The sequence below is a fragment of the Branchiostoma belcheri genome, unplaced genomic scaffold (genome assembly GCF_001625305.1).
Source record: "Branchiostoma belcheri isolate BF01 breed outbred unplaced genomic scaffold, Haploidv18h27 scaffold108, whole genome shotgun sequence".
In the NCBI taxonomy this organism is placed as follows: Eukaryota; Metazoa; Chordata; class Leptocardii; order Amphioxiformes; family Branchiostomatidae; genus Branchiostoma; species Branchiostoma belcheri.
The window spans coordinates 183,570-206,425 of record NW_017802469.1 but is presented as its reverse complement, the minus strand read 5'-3'; the positions used below and the strand labels follow the sequence as shown (position 1 = coordinate 206,425).

At 38.5% G+C, this 22,856-nt stretch overlaps 1 protein-coding gene across 4 annotated transcripts in view; it reads right to left on the bottom strand.

The window, feature by feature from the left end:
* LOC109480657 (tensin-1-like) overlaps nucleotides 1-22,856 on the bottom strand; it is a 128,407-nt gene that overhangs the window by 93,390 nt on the left and 12,161 nt on the right. For 3 of the 4 annotated variants that reach the window (XM_019782910.1, XM_019782889.1, XM_019782897.1), the window contains exons 2-3: nucleotides 10,666-10,780; nucleotides 5,341-5,378 (exon numbers count right to left, since the gene is read on the bottom strand). Coding sequence is in view for 2 of the 4 variants with exons in the window: in XM_019782889.1 (XP_019638448.1) it covers nucleotides 5,341-5,378; nucleotides 10,666-10,780 (153 nt within the window). In the remaining 2 variants the exon portion in view is untranslated. Of the gene's footprint in view, nucleotides 1-410; nucleotides 604-5,340; nucleotides 5,379-10,665; nucleotides 10,781-22,856 lie in introns of those variants that run through there. The other variant, XM_019782918.1, reaches the window with a different exon arrangement.

The following is a 22,856-nucleotide window of genomic DNA, read 5'->3' as shown; positions in this document are numbered from 1 at the left end:
AGCGAAGACATCTGTGAGAAAAAAAATCCATAACTGATTTTTTTCATCCAAAACAAGCTTGCCTTCACTGTCGAAACAGTTAGAACAATATTGTGGCTTTCTTTGAGTCCAAAATTCAGAGGAAAAGAGGAAAAGCTTGTGACAGCATTATGGTTACATCATATTTATGAAAAGTGAAGACATCTGTGAGAAAAATTCCCCAACTGATTTTTTTCATCCAAAACAAGCTTGCCTTCACTGTCAAAACAGTTACAACAATATTGTGGCTTTCTTAACGTCCAAAATCAGAGGAAAAGAGAACAGACCTTGTGACAGCATTAGTATAGGAATGGCTAGCCATTATATTTATGAAAAGTGAAAAATTCCACAACTGATTTTTTTTTCATCCAAAACAAGCTTGGACTTCTCACCTTTTCAACATTTTCCTTCCAAGATCACCCCTCTTTCTCGTAAAGTGGGACCGAAAGCCTGCCACTCCAAATCCTCGCACCAAAAACAGAAGAAGACGGAATTCCAGAGCACCAGAAAAACCCTGGGAAGCAATCCAAAATGCCACTGACAGCAAAGACCAATGGGTTACATCTGTGGGCCGTTGTGGGGTGTTTTGGTAGAAGCCACAGTTTCACCACAAATGGACCACATGTGTCACTGCCCTCCTTTTCATGCAAATGACCTGAAAATATCAGCCCAACCCCAAATATGGGCAGTCAGGGGATCAGCTGGAAGAGAAACGCAGAGGTGGGGGGACTGACCATTTCATACTTGTATGGTGCTGACAGCTTGGGAAGGGGACTGTTCACTGATCAATAGAAAGGACCCTATGTCTCTTTGGAAGAGCCATTGACTGAAAACAAGTCAAACGCTTTGGATAAAGCTATCAAACCTGATAACAACAAGAAATATCATCATAATCACTTACTCAATATCACTATCCATCATCATAATTAATCTATTAGTATTAATTGTATTGAGACAATTTTTCTTCAATAAACTGTGGCTGCAATAATATTCTACATTTCTTCAATACAATCTTTTTTCATACTCATAGAGGCAAAATCTGGTCCAAGAATTTTCACTTTACTTCACATATGATCATCCAAACATGGACAAAGCCACAAAAAAAGATGCATTTTGTCTTGAAGCCACACTTTTTAGACAGCATGTTAGCCAAAATATAGCCTGTGGGGATGCCAGACTGTTTCCAAGTCCTACTGGTACATTGGGCCTAGGAAAAAAAATGTTGTGTTTCCTGTTTCAGTCCTGAAAATATTAGGGCCGGTAGGTAGGGATTATCTTTTTCTTAGACTTCAGTGATATCTAAAGATGGGTCTAACTTATACAATACAGTTTAACAAAGTAAAACATACATGAGGACACTTTTATTTTCAATGTCAATGTTACAAAACCAATTATACAATGTTTTATCACTCAGGTGTCAGATCATGGAGCTAGAAAAGGTTGATCAGCTCGAAAAATTCATGTTCCTTGCAGGGGTCCACCCCAAAAAAAGTCCAGGGTCGGCAGGTTTTTCTACGGTCGGTTGGGAAACAGGAAACACAACATTTTTTTTCCTAGGCCTTGTACCTGTGAGTTGGCCACTATAGGATGACCAGACTTAATAATTATCTACTTACAAAATAATCAACCTTATCATCTTCCTGCTGTGCAGTGTCTTGTCTGCTGCAGGTATGTTTATTTGCTTAGAGATGTTTCCAATTGATAATAAGTAACTAAATCACTTCATTAGTATACAAAAACAAACAACTCGAGATCCAGGAGTATCATTTCTATTCCATTTAAGGCCACACCAATTTAATTTCTTGGTTAACGGATTCGCCGCTTCATTTTTTTCTGATTTGCAAATAAAAATAAAAATCCAGAATCAACTGCAAAATGCTCATATTTTGCCCTGAATAGTTGAAAACAGACCTTTCCATCCTACTAGTTGTTGCAGTTATTCCATCTTTCAATGCAATGGTTTTTTATTAAAAGTTCAAAATTCATTGTTTAAATTTTGAACCAGCCTGGTGTGTTGACTTCATGGCTCCTATCGTACCATTTTGGGCCATAATACGATGCCTAGGCCTGTTTTTTTTTTTCGCCCGCCCGCTCCATTATTTTTCTAGAAAAATCCGTTAACCAAGAAATTAAATTGGTGTGGCCTAAGCATAACCTAATTAATCCTATGTGATCATGATTGACTTCTTCTTTATTATCTGAAATAGCCCAATTGCTGGGATTAACATTTTGTATGTAGATCAGAACTTTTTCTTCTTGAATCTAATAACTTTATCCTTGAATTGAGAATTGTTTTAAAAGTTACGATTCTGAAAATGGAGACACGTGCCCCATCCTAGAGTTGGCATCCACTACCTTAAAAGTCCCATTCTACTCTTTGCAGAGCATGGGGGTGGTGCCCATCTCCATTCCTGTAGCCCTTGGGCGACACACAGTTGTGCAAGGCACTACAGCAGGGGGCTAGTCCGCTGGTAGTGTTGTGTGTTTGACCTTCCCACACTCTTTCTCGCAGATGCTGAGTGCTAAACCGAGAAAGCAGTACGTATGTACCGTTTTTAAAGACTTTGGTATGACCCGGCCAGGGTTTGAACTCACGACCTCCTGGTTACAAAGCGCGCACTCTACTGATTGAGCTATTGCACCAGGATCCACTATTTACCCTAGGTTTTATCTATAAAAGTCATACCTACTCTATTCTACCTCTGAAGGCTTAGTTCATGTAGGACAGAGCAGGTATAGCATTTACAGATGGACCACAGGCTGAGAGCTAACTGACATCCTGGGATGACTTTTGAGAAGACGTATGTTGGTGTCATAGCAGGACCAAAGGTCCATCAGCGGAATGAGATTATTATTGATTCCTCCACATAATAATGCTGCACTTCCCTCCGACGGAAGAGTCCAACTAAGTGATAAATGGGGAAATCAAATTGGAAGCAATTAAATTCACGGAGCCCTGGGATGTGTGTTAAGGGTGACGAGGGCATAAAATGGAAGCAAGAACCAACCATCCCATACCAAATGCTTATCTCCAGAAACTAAACCATTCCTTCTTATTACAAACTTATGAGGAAAAGAATTGACTAGCGAGGCTAAAATACCCTGATCAGTTACCTGAAATTTCAGAAATTTTACCTGAAATTTAGAGGAAAAATTCTGCGAAGATGCAAGAAATTATCAGAATTTTATGTAACTTGGTAGCTCCTAAGTTGTCTATGATCCTTAGTCAAATACACTTCATTATCTAAAACCATTTGATTCCTCAACTTAATTTTTCATTTTTCATGTTACATAAATCCTTCCTTACAAAATCACGTTCATCAAAGAGCATTATAAGAACTTAGGCCACAGCAAGTAAATTTTATGGATGACATCCTCCGCAGACTCCAAATCTAATGCGGGCGAAAAAAAACAAGGCAGGCCAAAAAAGGTTCCTACATTTTCAAATTCTGACTCAAACATTGTACAAATGGTTTTGACTCAGTGGGAACATCACATATACACAGCCAGCATCACATATCACTGCATCAAAGTAAGAAACATAACATTAAGTCAGAGCCTTTTCTTGTCTCCTCTCTTCATAGTTATCTGCCATCCACCTTCCGGCATGGCGACAGACATCTTTGCCCATTTTCGGCAGAAGGCAACAAAATTTCTTTTTTTTTTTCCAAAATTAGGCGAAAATTAATGCGCACGCTGATGTCATCCATAAAAATTACTTGCTGTGGCCTTAAGTTTTTTGGTACTACCCAACTTGTCCAGCCTATCCCATACCACAACATACCGTATATTGCTATGACATTAACGGCTTTACAATAGCCACAGCCACAGATAGAACAAGACCAGTAAACTACCTGGAAGAATTACACCTATTGATTTTGCAATGAGATGCAGCGTACAACAATACAGACAGACAGAGAGGTACCATCCCAGCAATGTTCTTCTGTCATCAAACTACCAAATATACATCTAGCCCTGCGTCGTAAAATTACATCCAGCTGATATAGCATTGATTTCTTATTTTGAACTGGAATTATCTTTCTTGGGCCATACCATTGCAGTTTTTAGGGCTTGGAAAACAGATTTTTTCAAACCAATACTCTAGTCATTTATCTACATACTGAGTTGAAACCACACTGTCCCAATGTATATTGACCCTCATGGAGCAAAAATTCCCAAAATTCTGACAGAAAATGGTTACTGGAAGGGCCCTGGGCTGATTTTTAGGGTGCCACCCAGAAATCAAAGGACTCATCTTTGGACTTGTTTCCACAGTTTTAATAGCCCAAAGTATGAAATACTGATTAAAATGTGCTAATGTGAAGCAGTATGTGTCAATATCACAAAGATTGTATTATTCAGAATATTTCCAATTTTGCTGCCCTGAAATCGCATTGGATGCCTTTAAACAATTGTTCTGGATTCTTTTCTGATTTGAAAAAAAATCAGGTTCTGAATCAAATCCAAAAATTTATTTAAAGTCTTGAATCTAATAACCTATTGCTAGAAATCTCAATAAAGCTGTTATCAAAATTCCACTACAACCACAGAAAATATTGATCCATTGGTGGATAGAACTTATGCTTGCACTTCTACCCCCAACCTCTAGGTGGCTCTTCTAGTAAAGGCAAGCAGATACTACAGATCAATCAAGCTGTACCATTCAAATATATACAAAAAAGTCTTTGCTTTTTCTTTGTTTCTAATTATGAAATAAGTAAATCATGCTTGAATGATCAAGTATATCTTATTCATACTACATATGTCTACCCTGTTTCCAAACATCAGTGACAGTTTTCTTATTGAACATTTTTTTTAATTGCAGTTTTGTGGAGCTAGTTTTATTTACCATTGAACTACATATTTGCAACCTTGCTGAAGAATTACAGTACAAAAATGATCCTTAATCGACCTCACTCTATGGCAACAACAAGCCGCTAGGGGGACCAAACCCACACCACTTATTCCTGACAGAAAAAGCTATCTGTCACCAAAAACTCAAGAAACATAACATGTTCAGGACAAAAAATACAAAAACCGGAAGTTCTGCTGCAGTACCAAGGTCAGCCACCAGGAGGCCCATATTTGACCTTGACCTTTGTCTTTCTTAGACTTGCCAACATACCAAACATCATCACAATCCATAAAGGCGTTCTGAAGATATGCTGACCACAAAGTTGCGGAAACACACACAGACATACACACACACACACAGACACGCCAAAAACAATACCTCCATTTTTCATGGAGGTAACAATAGCATTTCCTAGCTTATGCAAGCTTGAACGATACGTTAATCGAATTAAAGGAACGTCAACTTACCCTGGGCTCACACTTCCGATGGCAGGCATATTTGCAGACTGGAAGGGAAAGAAGAAGAGAAAAACAATCAGTGCCAGACAAAGGTGCACAGATACTCGTCTCATGTATTATTAACGCTGCAGAGCTGGGCCGTCAAAGGCTACATTTATATTGGCTACTTATCCAATCAGATCACATCCAGCAGTGCTGCCAAACATGCCTGAGGTCAGACTGTGACGGCCTGCGTTGTTAGAACAGGACAGTTATTAATTGTGCTAAAGAATGGCAAGGGGGGGGGGGAGTTGTGCAGTGGGAAAGTCTCAGTGTTAGAAATAACTTTCTTTAGTGTTTTGTAATATTACAAAATGTCAACATTTTATTCTGCAATTCACAAATACTTTCTGCAAAAACACACTTGCAAGTCTGGACCTAAACTTATGGCATATACAAACTTGAAAGGTGGCAAACATTTTACATGGAATATAGTGAATACAAAAGCTCTTGAACAATATCATGCCTAAACCATTGAAGCCTGAGCCTTTTTTTCAGTCTGCAAAATTGCAGGTTGCTTCATTTTTCTTCTGCTATATTGAAAATGTCACTGCAAAATGCACACTGCAGATGGGTATTTCTAATACTGAGTCTTCATACCAATACTGACAACATAACACTAGCATTTTCAGGAATTTTACACATTGAAGGACCACTAAACATAAAAAAAAATTGACAGATGTCTCAAATGTCTTACAGTGATCTTTCATTGATCTTAAGCCAAGGAAAGAAATTTTAAGTTTCCTGTTTCAGTCCTGAAAAAATTAAGGTTGGTAGGTAGGGATTATCTTTCTTTATTTCTTTTTTTTTTATTAGACTTTGGCAATCTCTAGTGATCCAACTTGCAAGATGTCATATATATTTTTAATGTCAATGTTGGAAAACCGCTTGTACAAAGTTTCATCACTCAGGTATTAGATCATGGAAGTAGAACAGATCAATCAGCTCAAAATATTTATGTCAATTGCAGGGGTCCACCCCAAAAAAAGCCTAGGGTCAGCAGTTTTTTCTAGGGTTGGTCAGGAAACAGGAAACACAATTTTTTTCCCTAGGCCTTAATGACTTGAGTTGCTCATTGGTTGGCCAATAGTCTTCTTCCTAATGTACAAAAATTTGCCTTACTGACAGTGTCTCTTCTCCTAAAACTAGAACACAAGAAACATTAGCCATACTGTCATACAGACTATCCAAGCTTATAAAATATTTATGTGTTTTTATCCTTTTACAAAAGTTAAAAGTTTGAAGATTACAAACATAACATACTGGTCACAGGGCTCGAAATTCATTTTGGGAATAGTTGCACTGGTGCACCTAACCTAAAAAATCAGGTGCACCATATAAAACAAAACATAATTAGAGATCTTACTGCTTCTCTTCTGAGCTTGAATCTGAAATGGGAGATAACTTCAAAATCTTACTCAAGTACTACAAGAAAGATTTTATTATTTTTCTGACACTTAGATGCCAAGAATATTCTGTATACTATATTCATTTGATATGTAAAAAAAAATACCTACAAAATATTTGGGTGCACCAGTGCACCCACTGAAAAAAATTGGGTGCACAGCTCCAATTTTGGGTGCACTAAGGTGCACATGCATCCAGCATTTCCAGCCCTGGGTCACCTTCCAAGTCATACCTGATGAATTACTGTCTTAATACAAGATGTCTTATGAGATAAATCGTTAATCTGGAGGGATTAATTAAACCTGTCTCCATAGGAACTGTCTTAGTTAATTGATTACCCCCATGTAAAATGTAGGGCTGGGACGTTACAATAACAACGTATTGCATTTCTAACTTAATTTGTTATTTCAGAACATAATAAAAACAGAAGGGTATTTTGATAATCTATGATGATAACATTGATGGTATGGCAGCTCTATAACATTTAATATCTGTATATTATAATAATGTGGGGTCGTGTGGCGCAGTTGGTAGCGCGTTCGGCTCACACCCAAGAGGTCGCGGGTTCAAATCCTGCCCATGTCACCGATCTTGTGCCCTTGGGAAAGGCATTTTACACAACTTTCCTCACTTCACTTGAAAATGAGTACCTAGCTTTGGTTAGGGACGTCCCTCGGACAGGACGTTAAATGGAGGTCCTGTATTTGGGGAGAGCCACACCCCACGCATGTTAAAGAACCCACTGCACTTATCGAAAAGAGTAGAGGACCTTCCCGGTGTGAGTGGTTCAAACCTTACAGTCCGGTCTTACGCAGCTTGTACATGTACAAAACTGGTGTGTTACGCCTAAAAGGCGGTTTACCGGTAATGCAAAACAAACAAATAATACATGTACAATTTTTCAGACTATAGCAAATATTGCAAAACAAGCTAGAGTACATTTAGAAATTTATTGAACAAGAGCCAGATTGCCTAACTGTACAATCCATTACGACATGCTAAGAAATACTGTACTAACACTTTCAAAGATGCTTGATCATGAATGCCAGTGGATAACCAATGGATATTCATCTAGCACCAAGGACAGTTCAGTCCAAAACTGTGATTGCACCTTTAGAACTGATTGTTTGTTTTACCATTTACTATCTATCTTGTTGAGCTGTCAATTGACCAAAAAAAGCCTAACTAGTATACTGTGTGTTTAGTGCTGTGTACCGGTTCGCTGGACCGGTTTCAGACTTGAAAAAGTGTTTAGGTTCAAGTCCAAAAAAAAACTAAAAGTCAAGAACCTATTCCGGACTTATTACAAAAAAAAACATGTCACACATGTACACCCTGTTCTTTCCAAGCCACCTAAAACCTTCCATAGATTGCAAGAAAACATTGTCATTAGGCATTGTCAAGTATCAGCCTCCATGTTACGTGGCCAAAGTTTCACTGAGACAAGATTGCAAGGTTTACAACATGCAATTTTGTATAATGCCATGGGTTTAGGTCCAGACTTACGAGTCCGGAACTGAACCTAAACCTCTGGACTTGAATCCAGACCTGAACCTAAATGTGGGTTTTGGTACATAGCACTATGTGTGTTGTAGGCATCAAGCCTTTGAATGACTGTTGGTTTAGTTTACCATACTTGAGTGTGGTGTGTTTAAGATTAGCCTGAAGACAACCTATTATAGAGGGTATTGTATATATAATTATATTTCTAGCACAGTTGGCAAGTCACAATCTTATCAATTGTCATTCTTGTTTATCTGAATTAACTTTAAGTACTTTAAAGACTTCATCACCTTTCCACAATCCTTCTACTTGTCCAATGTGCTGAAGCAAAGACCTGGAAAGATTTACTGATGTTTAGATGTCCTTCTGTATTAATGATGTTTTAACAAAGAAAGTCTTAGTCCATCTCTTTTAAATCCTTGTCACTTTGTAATAGTTTGTTTTCTGAATGTTAGAGTACCTACAGAAAGTTGGTGTGGTGCATTACAAGTGTGTGTCACCCTCTTCAGACACATAAATTACACACTGATAAGTGATAATGACTATTTCTACAAGGCGTGAAAAGGTATTTTTGCCTCAAGGGCACGTCTGACCCACTTTCTTACCAAAACAACCAACTACTCTACTTTTCTGTCATCTTTTTAAAACCTACAACACTCAGTTAGTAAGAGCCTTTAAAAACAGTTAAATAAATTACTAATATTTATCTAAGAGATTAAATGATGATATATGATGATGGTGAAGAGATTAAATGTATTAAAACTTGTAAAAGTATGATATGAGGAATTATTTCAAGGTCATAAATCACAGGCTGTCTGACAGGGCAGGAAATCAAGAATTTCCTGCATGATTTGTCCCATAATTCCCTGCATTTCCTGTTTGAAATGTGTCTACCACCTGCAGACAGGGCAGGGCAAAAGTTTAGACAGTGTCTGGTGAAAGATATGAATGCCTAATGTTGGACAAATTCCATTCTTTCTGGCCTAAGTGCCCATTATGTTCTTTCATTCATTCTTTAGCCCCAGATTTGTATGGGGTAACGCTATATCAGTTTCCATGAAAACATTTGCATAGGGAAAGTTATCTCTGAAAAATTAGTGTAGGAATCTAAGGCTTAGCCTTGATCATAATTGATTTGATGCTGAGTCATTGCAAAATATGACTGTATTTTCATCATTATAGTAATATGGGGGAAGTTTCAATTTAACAGAAAGCAAAACTAAAAGTAGAAGTAATTTTGTATACATGTATCACATTCATTTTCTATACTCAAAAATTGCAAAATCTTTGACTACTACTATAAGATTGGCTTACTACACAATTCAACATAATCAATTTTATTAATGAATACGTAAGGACTTTACAGTGATCCTTCATTAGCCGAGTTAGCCGGCCATAGAATTGCAATTTGCAACAGGCTCCAAGAATCCATTGGAGTCTGGCTAGAGACAGTCATCCTTCATTCCCTCTGACAAGTTTTCTGACAAGATACCTGACAAGATACCTGATTATGTCATCACGAAAGAGTCATTTCGTATCCGTCACTGTCAACCATCTCATTTACAGGAAACGAAATATCAATAAAATTTGAACTACCCTCCATCCGCAGGTTGGGTTCTGTGACCTGTGGTTGTCAAACTCAATTCAGATTTCGAACGTAGTTCTAAAATTCTATACAGTTTCTTAACTTTGATTTTGGGCTTAAAACGCAGCTTTTTGTCACCCAATTTTCACCAATAAAATCATATAAATACCTATATGGGACATGGTAGTCAAACTCAATTCGGGTTTCAAATGTAGCTCTGAAATTCTATACAGTTTCTAAAGTTGTTTCTCAAAATGAACATGGTAGTCAAACTCAATTCGGGTTTCGAACGTAGTTCTGAAATTCTATACAGTTTCTAAAGTTCTATTTTAGGATTAAAACACAGCTTTTTTCGCCAAATTTTCGCCAGTAAAACCATTTTTAAATGTCTATTAGGGACAAAATGAAGTTCAACATGGTTCAGTGTCTTAGGTACCGAACTACCATCATGCCAAATTTCAAGTGTTCCCCACCTGTAGTTGTGAAGATAATGTTTTTTACATGTTTGGAGAAGAAGAAGAGGAAGAAGAGGAAACTTAGCAAAAGCAATACGTTTACCTCTGCAAAGGTAACGAGAATTCGGAGATTTCATACCTCCATGAAATATATGAGTTTTCTAAATGTTTTTTTTTTCTCATTGACTATGGAAATAAGGTCATAATTAGCATAATCTAGTTAAATTTATGGTTTTCTAAATTCAAATTATAATAATTTTCGTGTAAAATTCCTCTCCTTTGTCATACTTTATTTCAAGGTAAACATAATAAATCCTCAGTTTGAAATAATAAATCTAGTCTCACCTCTGCAGGAAAGCCCTTCGTTCCAGATGACTTGTTTACACAGACTGCAACTCTTGGGTCTTTTGTTGAATGTCTTAAGTTTGAAGGTGTGACTCTGAGACTCTATGTCTTGAGGCTGTAGAGAAGAAAAAAAAAAGTTTTAAGTACACCAGCAGACAAATTTCTCAGTCTTATACCTGACATAAATATATCATCGGTAACTGTCTTTTACGGGGCCAACCAATGTACATGTAAGGCCTGGGCTCTTCATAGCATACCACTGTCTAGGAACCAGGTGGTCAGGGGTTCGAATCCCAGCTAGCTGTTGGTGATTGGAACCACCATCTGCATACTACTTGTAGTCACCATTATCCTTCAGAGTAAAGGTCTTGATTTAAAAAATCTACACTTTCGTCTGTAGTCAATTTAAGAATTAATGTTTACCTTGAAGAATTTTTGTTGCGATGACTGAAAACGGGAGAAATCTTTCCTAATCTGAGGGAAATGTAAAAGGGAAAGCAGCAAGGCCTGGGAGAACCGTTTCCGACCACAGAAACAGAAGCAATGAGCCATGCATGGGAAAGTGTGGTATTTAAAAGGGGAAGGGGTCACACCCTGGTTTCCTGATGCTATTTTTAACACAAGTGGTCATGGCGTGCGCTCAACACTCTTTTTTTTTACTGTACACAAAGAGGGGAACACCCTTTTCACACATACTAAACAGACGAGCGAGTGCAGCGTGGGTGTGTGCTATGGTGACTGAAGGGTACAGAAACTTGTGTGTACAAAATATAAGATGGCAACCCTTTGACCATGTCCTGTGTGGGAACCTAAAGGATCATTGAAAAAAAACTTTATTCAAGTACTGTAATTCACTTTATGTTCACGGTTCTTGTTCTTGATTCCAAGCAAAATTTCACGGTCTGAGAAAATTGGACATGTTCACGGAACTATATATTCACGGTGGTGACAGGTGCAGGAAAAAGAAAGTCAAGAATTATTTGTTAACTGTAATGATAAGTTCACGGTACAGAAGTGACAGTGAAAACAGTGAACAGTACCGTGAAAAAATCAGGAATTACAGTATTTAAAAACTTTATTTAATTCTATGAGTAAATAAAATTCTCTCTGGATACTAAGGACTGATTCATTCATTCAGTAAAGTAAGGGAGTCACACACTATAAACATTCAATCTTTTATTTTGGCTGAAGAAAAAGAAGGAAAAAATCAGAATACTTAGCAACCTTTCTTGAACAACGTAGGGATATTTTCTTACGGTAAACACACTACCACCACAAATGTGGGGTCCTGTGGCGTAACGGCAGAGCATTCGGCTCAGAACCAAGAGGTCATGGGTTCGAATCCTGCCATGTTACCAACCTTGTGCCCTTGGGCAATTCACACGACTTTCCTCACTTTGCTCATGTGAAAATTAGTATGCCAAAATTATCATTATAATGATTAAAAGAAAAACCAAGAACCAAATTTTACTGGCTACGTAAAAACACTGTGTTCCTTACTTTCTGTATAAACTGGCTTAAAACATGACTCATTCTTGCAGTCGTCACTAGAATTACAACTTGTTTTGTTATAGGACTCCCAGACTCAGAGGAATTTCTCCCTCGCCCGTCTATATTGTTACAGGACTGACTAAGTTGTGTGGGTTTGAAACCACAAGACACTCTGCATCAGACATGACATCATTCTGCACCATAGGAAACTGGAGCAACATGAAGCAAATCAATATTTACCAAATACCACAGTCTTGACATACTAATGTTACATATGCAAGACTGGCTTGTAGTCTTGCCTCATGTTGTCAAGGAATGAGCAATTCACCGCTTGCGTGACGTCACGCAGATAACACACGACTCCATGAGCAGTGGATCATAGGTTGCAGAAAGTCTGTGGCGCCCCCCGTCACTGTTTTTATTGCTTTATTGTCTAGGTTAACCCAAAACCCCAGAATAGAAATAAAAACATCATTCATTCTGTTTTGACAGTAAGGAGAGGTTTTTGCTTTCTTAGTTACGATTTCAAAAGGTCGTCGAACTTAGTTGTTTGCCTTGTAGGTGCTTAAGTAGAAGTGTTATATCCCTACAGTGGTGTCCTAATAGCGTGCCATTCTGTTTTTTCATAGCCTTGTCGCAAATGTATTCTCAGGCAAAGTGACCGACACACTAACTGAAGAGTGTTGTTGTTTATTAAAATTACAGGTGCGGTTTTCTAAAAACATCTTAAGTGGCTAAAAACATCTTACCCACCCGGGTACCTTAAGCTTATTGAAGTTAAAGAATGCCAAAGCTATTCAGGCTGTTCCATTCAAAGGTTGGGGGGGGGGACCCGATTTCTTTTTATTGCAGAGGGACCTTCATTGAATTTAAGCAAAGATAGATACACAAAGGTTAAAGGAGTTTAACATATTCTTAGGTGTAATTTACTACATTTAGATACTGGGCACTAGATACTGGTCAAAATGGTGCAATTTTTAAACATTTCATAATTCTCACTTTACTGGTTGCAAACCATTGAATCAATAATACAATTGATTTTTGCACCGAACTTGAAAATTCATTTCAAGTGTGCAAAATCTAAATTTCACAGCACTGTGAAAATCCAGTTCCCAGTGTCTTTATAAAACAGAACACAGCATGAAACACCAGAACTTAATTCAAAACACTGAAAAACTTTGGAAATCTACAGTATTCCCTGCCTGCAATAACATTCGATAACGGTGTTCCGGACCAGGCCATACTTTACGGTACAGCTCGGGCTTCCATGGCTTCCATAGAATAATTTGAACACATTTTGCCCTAACTGTGTGCGCCGTTTTAGAAAATTTGAATACAGGATTCAGACCATAGAATTGATGTTGTTCATTTTTTGATTTAGGGACATCAAATTTTGGCTCATTTCGCATTGAATGGCACATTTTCTTGGGTGGGTATGACATAAATTAGATACAACACAGTGTATTCTAGCCTCCATAGCATGCCAAAAACTGGGGGTTTTGGGGTCTTCAGGATTTTTTATGTGCTATTTTCTGATTGCATATAGACAACATAGCCGGCCTGGTTGAATTACACCCGGTTTTTGAACTGGGCTAATCAGAAAACAGCCGAAGACCACCAAACTCCCAGTTCTATAAGCCTGCTACGGAGGCTACAAAGTAGGTGTATTCCACATCGCGGTCAGGCCGGGACCTCGGTTGATACGGAATACCCCGTGTAGTATTCTATATGTACACAGTCAAGTGTACTACTCGGTGCCAAGTGGTAATGTTGTCCACATGTAATCAATACTACCACTCACGTATTACACCGTCCAAGGACAAATGATACATAAACCAACAATACTAAATACCTGACAACCGCTTACATACTGGATATTTGAGACAGTCAACAAAGCATGATATCTTAGGCCACAGCAAGTAGTTTTTATAGATGACATCAGCGCACACAAATTTTCGCCTGATTTTGAAAATACAAACAAGAAATTTTGTTGCCTTCTGACAGTGGTCAACTTGCTGAAATGGGCAAAGATGTCTGTTGCTATGCCAGAAGGTGGATGGCAGATAAATATGTAGAGAGGAGACAAGAAAAGGCTCTGATTTAATGTTTTGTTTCTTAGGTTGATGCAGTGATATGTGATGCTGGCTGTGAGCACATGTATGTGTCTGATGTTCCCACTGAATGAAAACCATTTGTACAATGATTAAGTCAAAATTTTAAATTGTAGGAACCTTGTGTTTTTCGGCCCGCCTTGTTATTTTTTGCCCTCTCGCATTAGATTTTGAGTCTGCAGAGGATGTCATCCATAAAATTTACGTGCTGTGGCCTTATACACCACTTTCCCTCTGTCTAGTCTACCTGTATGGCATGTTTAGCCACTGAAATCAGATAAGCTAGTTTTCTATTGTTATGATAATGTAGATTACACCTGTACAGGAAACCAGTCTTAAGTGTGTGGTCTTTCGTGTGGCGCTCACCTACATACCTTACTGTAATTATTGGTTACGCAAGCCTCTAGTACCTATTATTTAAGATACTTGACATAAATGGTCATTGAATATCACCACCAAAGACTGCATGTTTGCAAAACATATGTCCCTAGCAATAGCTGCTATAGCATGCCAAAAACTGGGGGGTTTTGGGGTCTTCAGGGTCTTAGGGAGCTTTTATGTGCTATTTTCTGATTGCATATAGACAACATAGCCGACCTGGCTGAATTACCCCCGTTTTTTTTAGAACTGGGCTAATCAGAAAACAGCTGAAGACCACTAAAACCCCAGTTCTATAAGCCTGCTACGGAGGCTAGGCTAGCAAAACTAGCGAGGAAATCAGTACAAACACCTACAAAAATAGTATTTCATCAAGCAATACGAACATGAAATCCCACCTGTTTTTTCAAGTCCAATGTTGCCTAACCAAAGAGAAGATTCCAACCATACACTCCAAGGCAAGGGTGTTTTGGGGTATGCGGGAGTTAGGCCCTTCCTTGCCCACCCATGTGTTAATAATGTGGTTTCCTCTAAGCCATTTAGATTGCAGTGTCTATGTAATAGCAGGAAATGTCTTGGTTTCCTAGGAAACCACTATGGAAACAGCAACCATCGTGGCTTGTCATTGGTCAATAGGAAACACATCAACCAGTAACAATCACTATTACATTGTAGCAGGGTATTTCTGTGGCATTTCTATTGGCTCCACGGAACATTGCCCACAAAATTGTCACATAAAGTACAGACCATTTCACAGCAATGTTATTGTATGGAAGCTCTTAGACTAGTGATTTGGCAATCTTTATTGTACCAATTTACATTCAATGATTCATACAGAATAACATACAGTCAGAACCACAAATTACTGTATCCCAATGGGGAAATCACGGTCGGAAGATGTAAAAATGTTAGTTTAAGACACTGTAACCATCCAAGCAGATCCAATGCGACCAAAAGGGATATCCACAGAGTATCTGTATCAGTATAGCCGGTATAACTGCCCTTCAGCATAACACACCAGCTTCGCAGGCACGCGGCGCGGCAGCAGCTAGCTGTATCACACCAAAAGAATTGTTACACTCAATCTTTGCACATTTAATTCCAGGAGTTGTTTAAAGCTTTCTAGTGATGATGCCCAACTGTGCTTGGTAGCAATGAGTTCCAGTCTACGATAGTTCTTGGGAAATACTAAGTTTTTAACACCTCAAGAAATGAGTAAAATGAGTTCATTCTAAAATACTAGCATTTATTTCTCTTGAGAATAACTTGACATGGAAACACATCTCGTTTCAGTAATTAATTAATTTCACAAAATAACAGACAAGTAACATGTGATAACTAAATGTATTGATTTGGCAATGCAAAGGTATGAAGCAAGTTGTAGAGCTTGCATTTTAGTGAACATGTCACATGTTCAACAAACCCTAACTCGTTCTACATTTATTATGACCAGGACAAAAAAGCTAAATTTTTCAAATCTAACTGCCAAATTTTAGTAATCTTCAAGTAGACTTAAAATTTGGGTCAATGTTTTGCACACACGTTTTTGAGAAATTTCATACACCTTTCTAGTGGTCCAACTTAGTCTACATTTTATTCTCACCCCTCCCCCTAGGACAAAAATATGGACCACTAGAAAAACTTATAAAATACCCTAAAAACAGCTCAAACAAAGCCAGCCTCTATATCTGCTTGAAGATTCAAATTTTGACATTTTACAACATTAACTACCTTTTAACTATCTTTTTTACTTGAGTTGAGTTCATAATCCTAGTAGTCCAACATTGTCCACATTTTGTTCTCACCCCCTCCCCATAGGACAAAAAATGTGGACCACTAGAAAAACTTTAAAAATGCCCTAAAAACAGCTTAAACAAAGCCAGCCTCTAAATCTGCTTGGAGATTCAAATTTCAACATTTTACAACATTACCTACCTTTTTACTCTCTTTTTTACTTGAGTTGAGTCCATAATCCTATACAAAGATTACATGTAATAATCCTCAGAGATAATCCCTCTGTTTGTAGCCATGAAAGGCAGGTGTTTGTGCAACTGTCACCCTCCATTGTCATGTCATTAGCACCTAATTGTGAACCCCTCACAGTTTTCACACCTATTGTTTTCAGAGATAATATGTGCCCCTCCCCCCTAGTTGGTAGCAGATGTGGCCATGTGTTGGGGATTACAGATTTCATGCCTCATCTAGTTTGGGTACTTGTACACCATGTGCGAAGTGGAGGCAATATTCATATACCTTGTGCCTTAAACCATAGCCTCTACCAGGCTTCAGAAGCAGCTAGAAAGAGTAGAAATTGGCCAAAATAATGTGTGCCCCTCCCCCTACTTGGTACCCAGATGTGACCATGTGTTGGGGATTACAGATTTCATGCCTCATCTAGTTTGGCTACTTGTACACCATGTGTGAAGTGGAGGTAATATTTATATGCCTCAGGCCTTAGGGCATAGCCTCTACCAGGCTTTAGAAGCAGCTGGAAAGAGTAGAAATTGGCCAAATAAGACAGATACCCTGCCAAGCGGAGGTTTGGGTTTTGGGTTATTTTTGGCATGTTTTTAGACTTTTTTATAGGGGTTTCTTTTTTGCACTGAAATTTTTCAGGGTTGGGTGAAAGAAAAATTCCAACGCAAAAAAGAAACCGAGAAAAAAAAAGTCTAAGACCAAGCCAAAAACAAGAATTCGTAGATCTCATACCTTCATGAAATATATAAGTTTTTGAAGCTTGTATGGGCTTCAGAGCAGAAAACCGTACTCCTTTATGGCTTTAGCAGATAGTCAGATGTTTTTCCAGACTTCTGTTTCAGCCCAAAATAATCTCTGATTTCGTCTGAGAACCAATAAAATAAATTGCTGTGGCCCTGGCTAGTATCGAGAGTGCCATGGCTTTTGGACACCAAAAATAGGAGAAAATCTGACCAACTATAAAAGAGCCATTTTCCTAAATAATCTCTGATTTTCTCTGAGAACCAATAAAATAAATTGCTATGGCCCTGGCTAGTAGTAGTACAGAGAGTGCCATGGCTTTTGGACACCAAAAATAGGAGAAAATCTGACCATCTATAAAAGAGCTGTTTTCCTAAATAATCTCTGATTTTGTCTGAGAACCAAGAACATAAATTGCTGTGGCCCTGGCTAGTACCAAGAGTGCCATGGCTTTTGAACACCAAAAATAGGAGAAACTCTGACCAACAATAAAAGAGCTGTTTGATCAACTGGATAGAGGTAAACACTTGTAAGGTATTACACTACAGACACTTCTTCTCACATACTTGTTGTATCAAGCCAGATGTGAAACAACAAAACATCCAGGGCTCTTGACCCCATTGGAAACAACGACCTTGTATCCAAGCAAAAGTAACATGACACTGTATGTGAAATATGCCACAGAATTAGAAGACATTGTGTTGGATTAAAGTTCAACACTTAACTATGATTACACAGATGATCTTAAATAATAAGCCAAAGAATTAGTGATCAGATTATACTGTATAAAACAGGACAAAGAATTAGAAATCAAAACATGCTGCATGAAACAAGGAAAAGAATGGGAAATTAGACAAAAATGTGAAATATGCACAAGAATTAGATATCAGAGGACACGTCGATGAAGGTTAGACATCCAGGTAATACGATGCGCCAAAAAGCAGTTACTCAAGCAACTGGATGTGATTTTGTAAACGTCAGATGTTTCAGCTAGTATCCACTAGCTTTTGTCAGTGACTGAGAGACCAGAGGAGAAAAGGAGGTTTATAAGCACAAACTATTGATCGATATGCAAATAAAGTAAAATATCAGAGGACAATTTGAAATATGCCAAAGAATTATAAACTGAGAGGATAAAAAAAGGTATCAAAAAAGGATTGTATATAATTTAGCCAAGTCCCTGTACCCTGCTTTGCTAATTGGATCAAATACCGTGGCTCGAGAGGTCAGAGGTTTGAAGCGCCATTCGGGCACGATATGAGGCATTGCATCAGCGAACAAATCATTCTCTGCGGTAAAGAAGAAGTCAAACCTTCAGTCCTGCGTACGGGCGACCCTCAAGTGTCAAACTTCTTCTGGATAAAGAACCCAACACACTTATTGAGAAGACTAGGGGTGACCTGACCTCCTTGGCCAAACTTGTGACATTACAGGCTCCTGTCTTGAGTTAAGAGACTCTTTTTACACAACCAAGTCTTTCATTCAGCCGAAGTTTCATCACCCTCCTTGCCCTAAGGAAGGTGACAGACGGTCACCAAAATGTCGGACTTGGTTGTGTAAAAAGAGTCTCTTCACTCAGTGTCTAACCAACCTGATGAAACTATTCATGAAGGATCGTGTCTTCTTTTCTGTCACTCAGTGACAATTGACAAAAGTTGCATCATATACTCTAAACAGAACAGTTAGATGGTATAAATATACATAACATCCCTGAGGGAGAATTACACTTTTCAAGAGACAAAATAATCGATAAACCAACATCAGATATGCCTGTTGTTTAGGCCACACCAATTTTATTTGGTTGGTTCTCGGATTCGCCACTTCATTTTTTTCTGACTTGCAAAAAAATAAAAGATTCTGGTTCTGAATCAACTCAAAAATGTTCATATTTTGCCCCCAACAGTTGAGGAAAGTCCTAGCTTTTCTTCCGAGTTGTTACGGTTTTTCCTTATATCAATGCAATGGTTTGATTGGCAGTTCAAAATTCATTGTTTAAATATCAACCCAGCCTTTTGTGTTGACTTCATGGCTACTATGATCGTAACAGTTGGGGCTATAATAGGATGCCTAGACCTGTTTTGTTTGTTTTTTTCTGCCCCTGTTGCTTCAATTTTTTTCTGAAAAAATTCGAGAACCAACAAATTGAATTGGTGTGGCCTTATTTTATCACTGGAGTAGAAAATAGCAGTGGACAACTTGTTCCACATAGTTACAGTCTAGAGGATTTAATGAGGTTGTGAGGAGACATATAGATGTATATTAGGGACTACTGGCGCCACTATGTACCAGTCCTTCTAAATTAGCTTTTATGTATTCAGGAATTATCTTGTAGGCGTGGCATGGAAACAGTTACCAGTTTCTAAATAAAAACTTGGCCAAGTGTATTGGGTACATTGCACTGTATCAGTGGGGGTTTATAATCGCTACCAACTGACGGGTGTATACCTTTTAGCCAAGTGGTTAAGAGTGTCGGGGTGTGGACTGGTGCGGCGTGGGTTCGATCCCCGGCCAGGGACCAGGAATGTCTTTGCTGTTTCTACTTACCTCTAGTTTTTTACAGGACATCTATAATGGAATCATAGACAATTTTTTTTACCACTTACATTGACAACCAGCACTCATATACTGTCTCATTCACTCATACGGCCACAGCAAGTAAATTTTATGGATGACATCCTCTGCAGACTCCAAATCTAATGTGAGCGGGCGAAAAAAAAACAAGTCGGGCTGAAAAAAACAAGCTTCCTACATTTTCAAATTTTAACTCAATCATTGTACAAATGGTTTTGATTCGGTGGGAGCATCACATATACACAGCCAACATCACATATCACTGCATCAAAGCTAAAAACAAAACATTAAATCAGAGCCTTGTCCTGTCTCCTCTCTTTATAGTCACATGTATCTGCCATACCACCTTCCAGCATGGAGACATCTTTGCCCATTTTCGGCATGTTGACCACTGTCAGTTCTAAGGCAACAAAATTCCTAGCTTTTTTTTTTCCAAAATCAGGCAAAAATTAATGTGCGCACTGATGTCATCCATAAGAATTACTTGCTGTGACCTAAGTCATGAAAGTCACTGAATAACTTAATAGTTGATTTTGGCCAACTTTTGGATCTGTTTATAACATTACCTAGACCTCATGAGACCACCATAGTGGTAAAATGTTACTGAGGAAAACAAGCTGTTTCTGGCGGATGGCAGATACCAGAGGGGGTCCTCTAACTGTTCAAGATTGTGGTATTATAAGACCCCTTAAAATGCCAAAGGTTATCTACGTAATTACAAAGTAACATGTAACACTAGACCATAGAGGCACTACAAGCTACTGTAAAATGTGAATTATTTGTAATGGATTAATGTTTGAGATTTTCACAGTAAACTTCGCAGTCCAAATTCCCTGTTTGAAATCTTTTTACAGTGACAGTTTCTTACCCCGTATGGCCAAGCTTTGGAATTCCCTCCCTGACAAGTGTTTCCCACCAACCTACAATCTACAGGCTTTCAAATCAAACGTTCACCGCCATCTCTTGACATAGCCATGTTTCTCTCAAATTTCTAGTTCAATGCCGAGAAGTGGTCGCATGGGCCTTGCATTTAACTACTCAGAAAAAAAAATCAGAATACTGTGAACTTTTGGTCTGCCTTCATATGTGCGAACACCTTCTTTCGTGTCTTACCCCAAAGTACCCACTTTCTTAACATAATGAACCAGCCCTTAAAAACTTCTACTTTCGTTACACCTATAATAAAAGCCTTCAAGAAATGTGTTTGAAGTAGCTACAGAAATATGATTCACTAAGTGTTATAACTTAAGATATAGCAAACAGCTGGTACCCACTTTCTTAACTCACTGAACCAACACTAAACTAGAAAGGCCGACATTTGCTTGAGAGCAAATGCAGCAGATGGCTTCACCACATCCCCCCATACCGAAAATGGATCTATCCTACGATGGCTGCCAATAGTCTACACCCCCATGCAGCAATGGAACCTTCCAATGCCGGAAATAGCCAAAAAGCCCTATTTTACATAACTTTAAAGTGGTGTATGTCAAAATCGTGAATGACATTCTTTGGACATGTGTCCAAGGTATCCCCATACCAAATTTCAGGTCATTTGGTTTTAGTACCTGGGAACCAGATCTCAAAATGTATATTTTTTGCCTGAAAATGGCCAAAAAACCCAAATAAAACAATTTTTCAAAAAAATGAAAAAAACGCGTCAGGGTATTTGCCCACTCTACCTTCATGACAAAATTTCGTGTTATTTGGCCGGAAAATGGCAGAGATGAATCCATTTAAAGAAATGGCAGGAGGAGAAGGAGAAGGAGAAGGAGAAGGAGAAGGAGAAGGAGAAGGAGAAGGAGAAGGAGAAGGAGAAGGAGAAGGAGAAGGAGAAGGAGAAGGAGAAGAAACATGAGGGAACACAATATGTCTTCACCACTTTGTGGTGAAGCCATAAAAACTTCTACTTCCGTTACACCTATAAAAAAGCCTTCAAGAAATGTTTGAACTACCGGTACAAAAATATGATTCTCTGAGTGTTATAACTTAAGATATAGCAAACAGCTGGCAACTTTCAAACAAGTCTTTCTTGGCGCAATTGAAACTGGTTTGATCTTTTGTCCCCCAGGGACCAACACAATGTCAACCTCCATTAACAGGTTCATAAATCAAGTGTAACTCCAGGGGGAAAGACACAAGACAGGACAGCTGTCTGATTTGACATTTGCCCCAGTTTTGGTCCTACATTTCAATTACAATCCTGCCAGCTTTTGCACTGGGTCAAGTCCATTTAAACATTGAAAGGGACAGTAAAATTAATCTTCCTCAAAGAGCCTGGTACACATTGTGTGTGTTGTGTGGCGGCAGAGCATTCGGCTCAGAACCAAGAAGTCTTGGGTTCGAATCCTGCCAGCTTTTGCACTGGGTCAAGTCCATTTAAACATTGAAAGCGCTGGTAGAATTAATCTTCCTCAACACACATTGTGTGTGGTGTGGCAGCAGAGCATTCGGCTCAGAACCAAGAGGTCCTGGGTTCGAATCTTGCCATGTCACCAACCTTGTGCCCTTGGGAAAATATAGAACATTGAAAGCGACAGTAGAATTAATCTTCCTCAAAGAGCCCAGCACACATAGTGTGTGTTGTGTGGCATAACGGCAGAGCAAATGATTAAATGATTTTATTTTTGTATTGTGCATCTTACAATGTTGTGTGGTGTAATATGTCAGAGCATTAGGCTCAGAACCAAGAGGTCCTGGGTTCGAATCCTGCCATGTCACCAACCTTATGCCTTTGGGAAAGGCACTTTACACGACTTTCCTCACTTCACTCAAGTGAAAATGAGTATGCCAGAATGATCATTATCATGATCGTGGGCATTAAAAGAAAAACCAAACGTCACATTCTCTCTTTAGATTCTTGCTGTAAATGTAAGTGAGTGAGTAAATGGCACACCAAAGATTTTGGCATAAACAGCTTTGCTA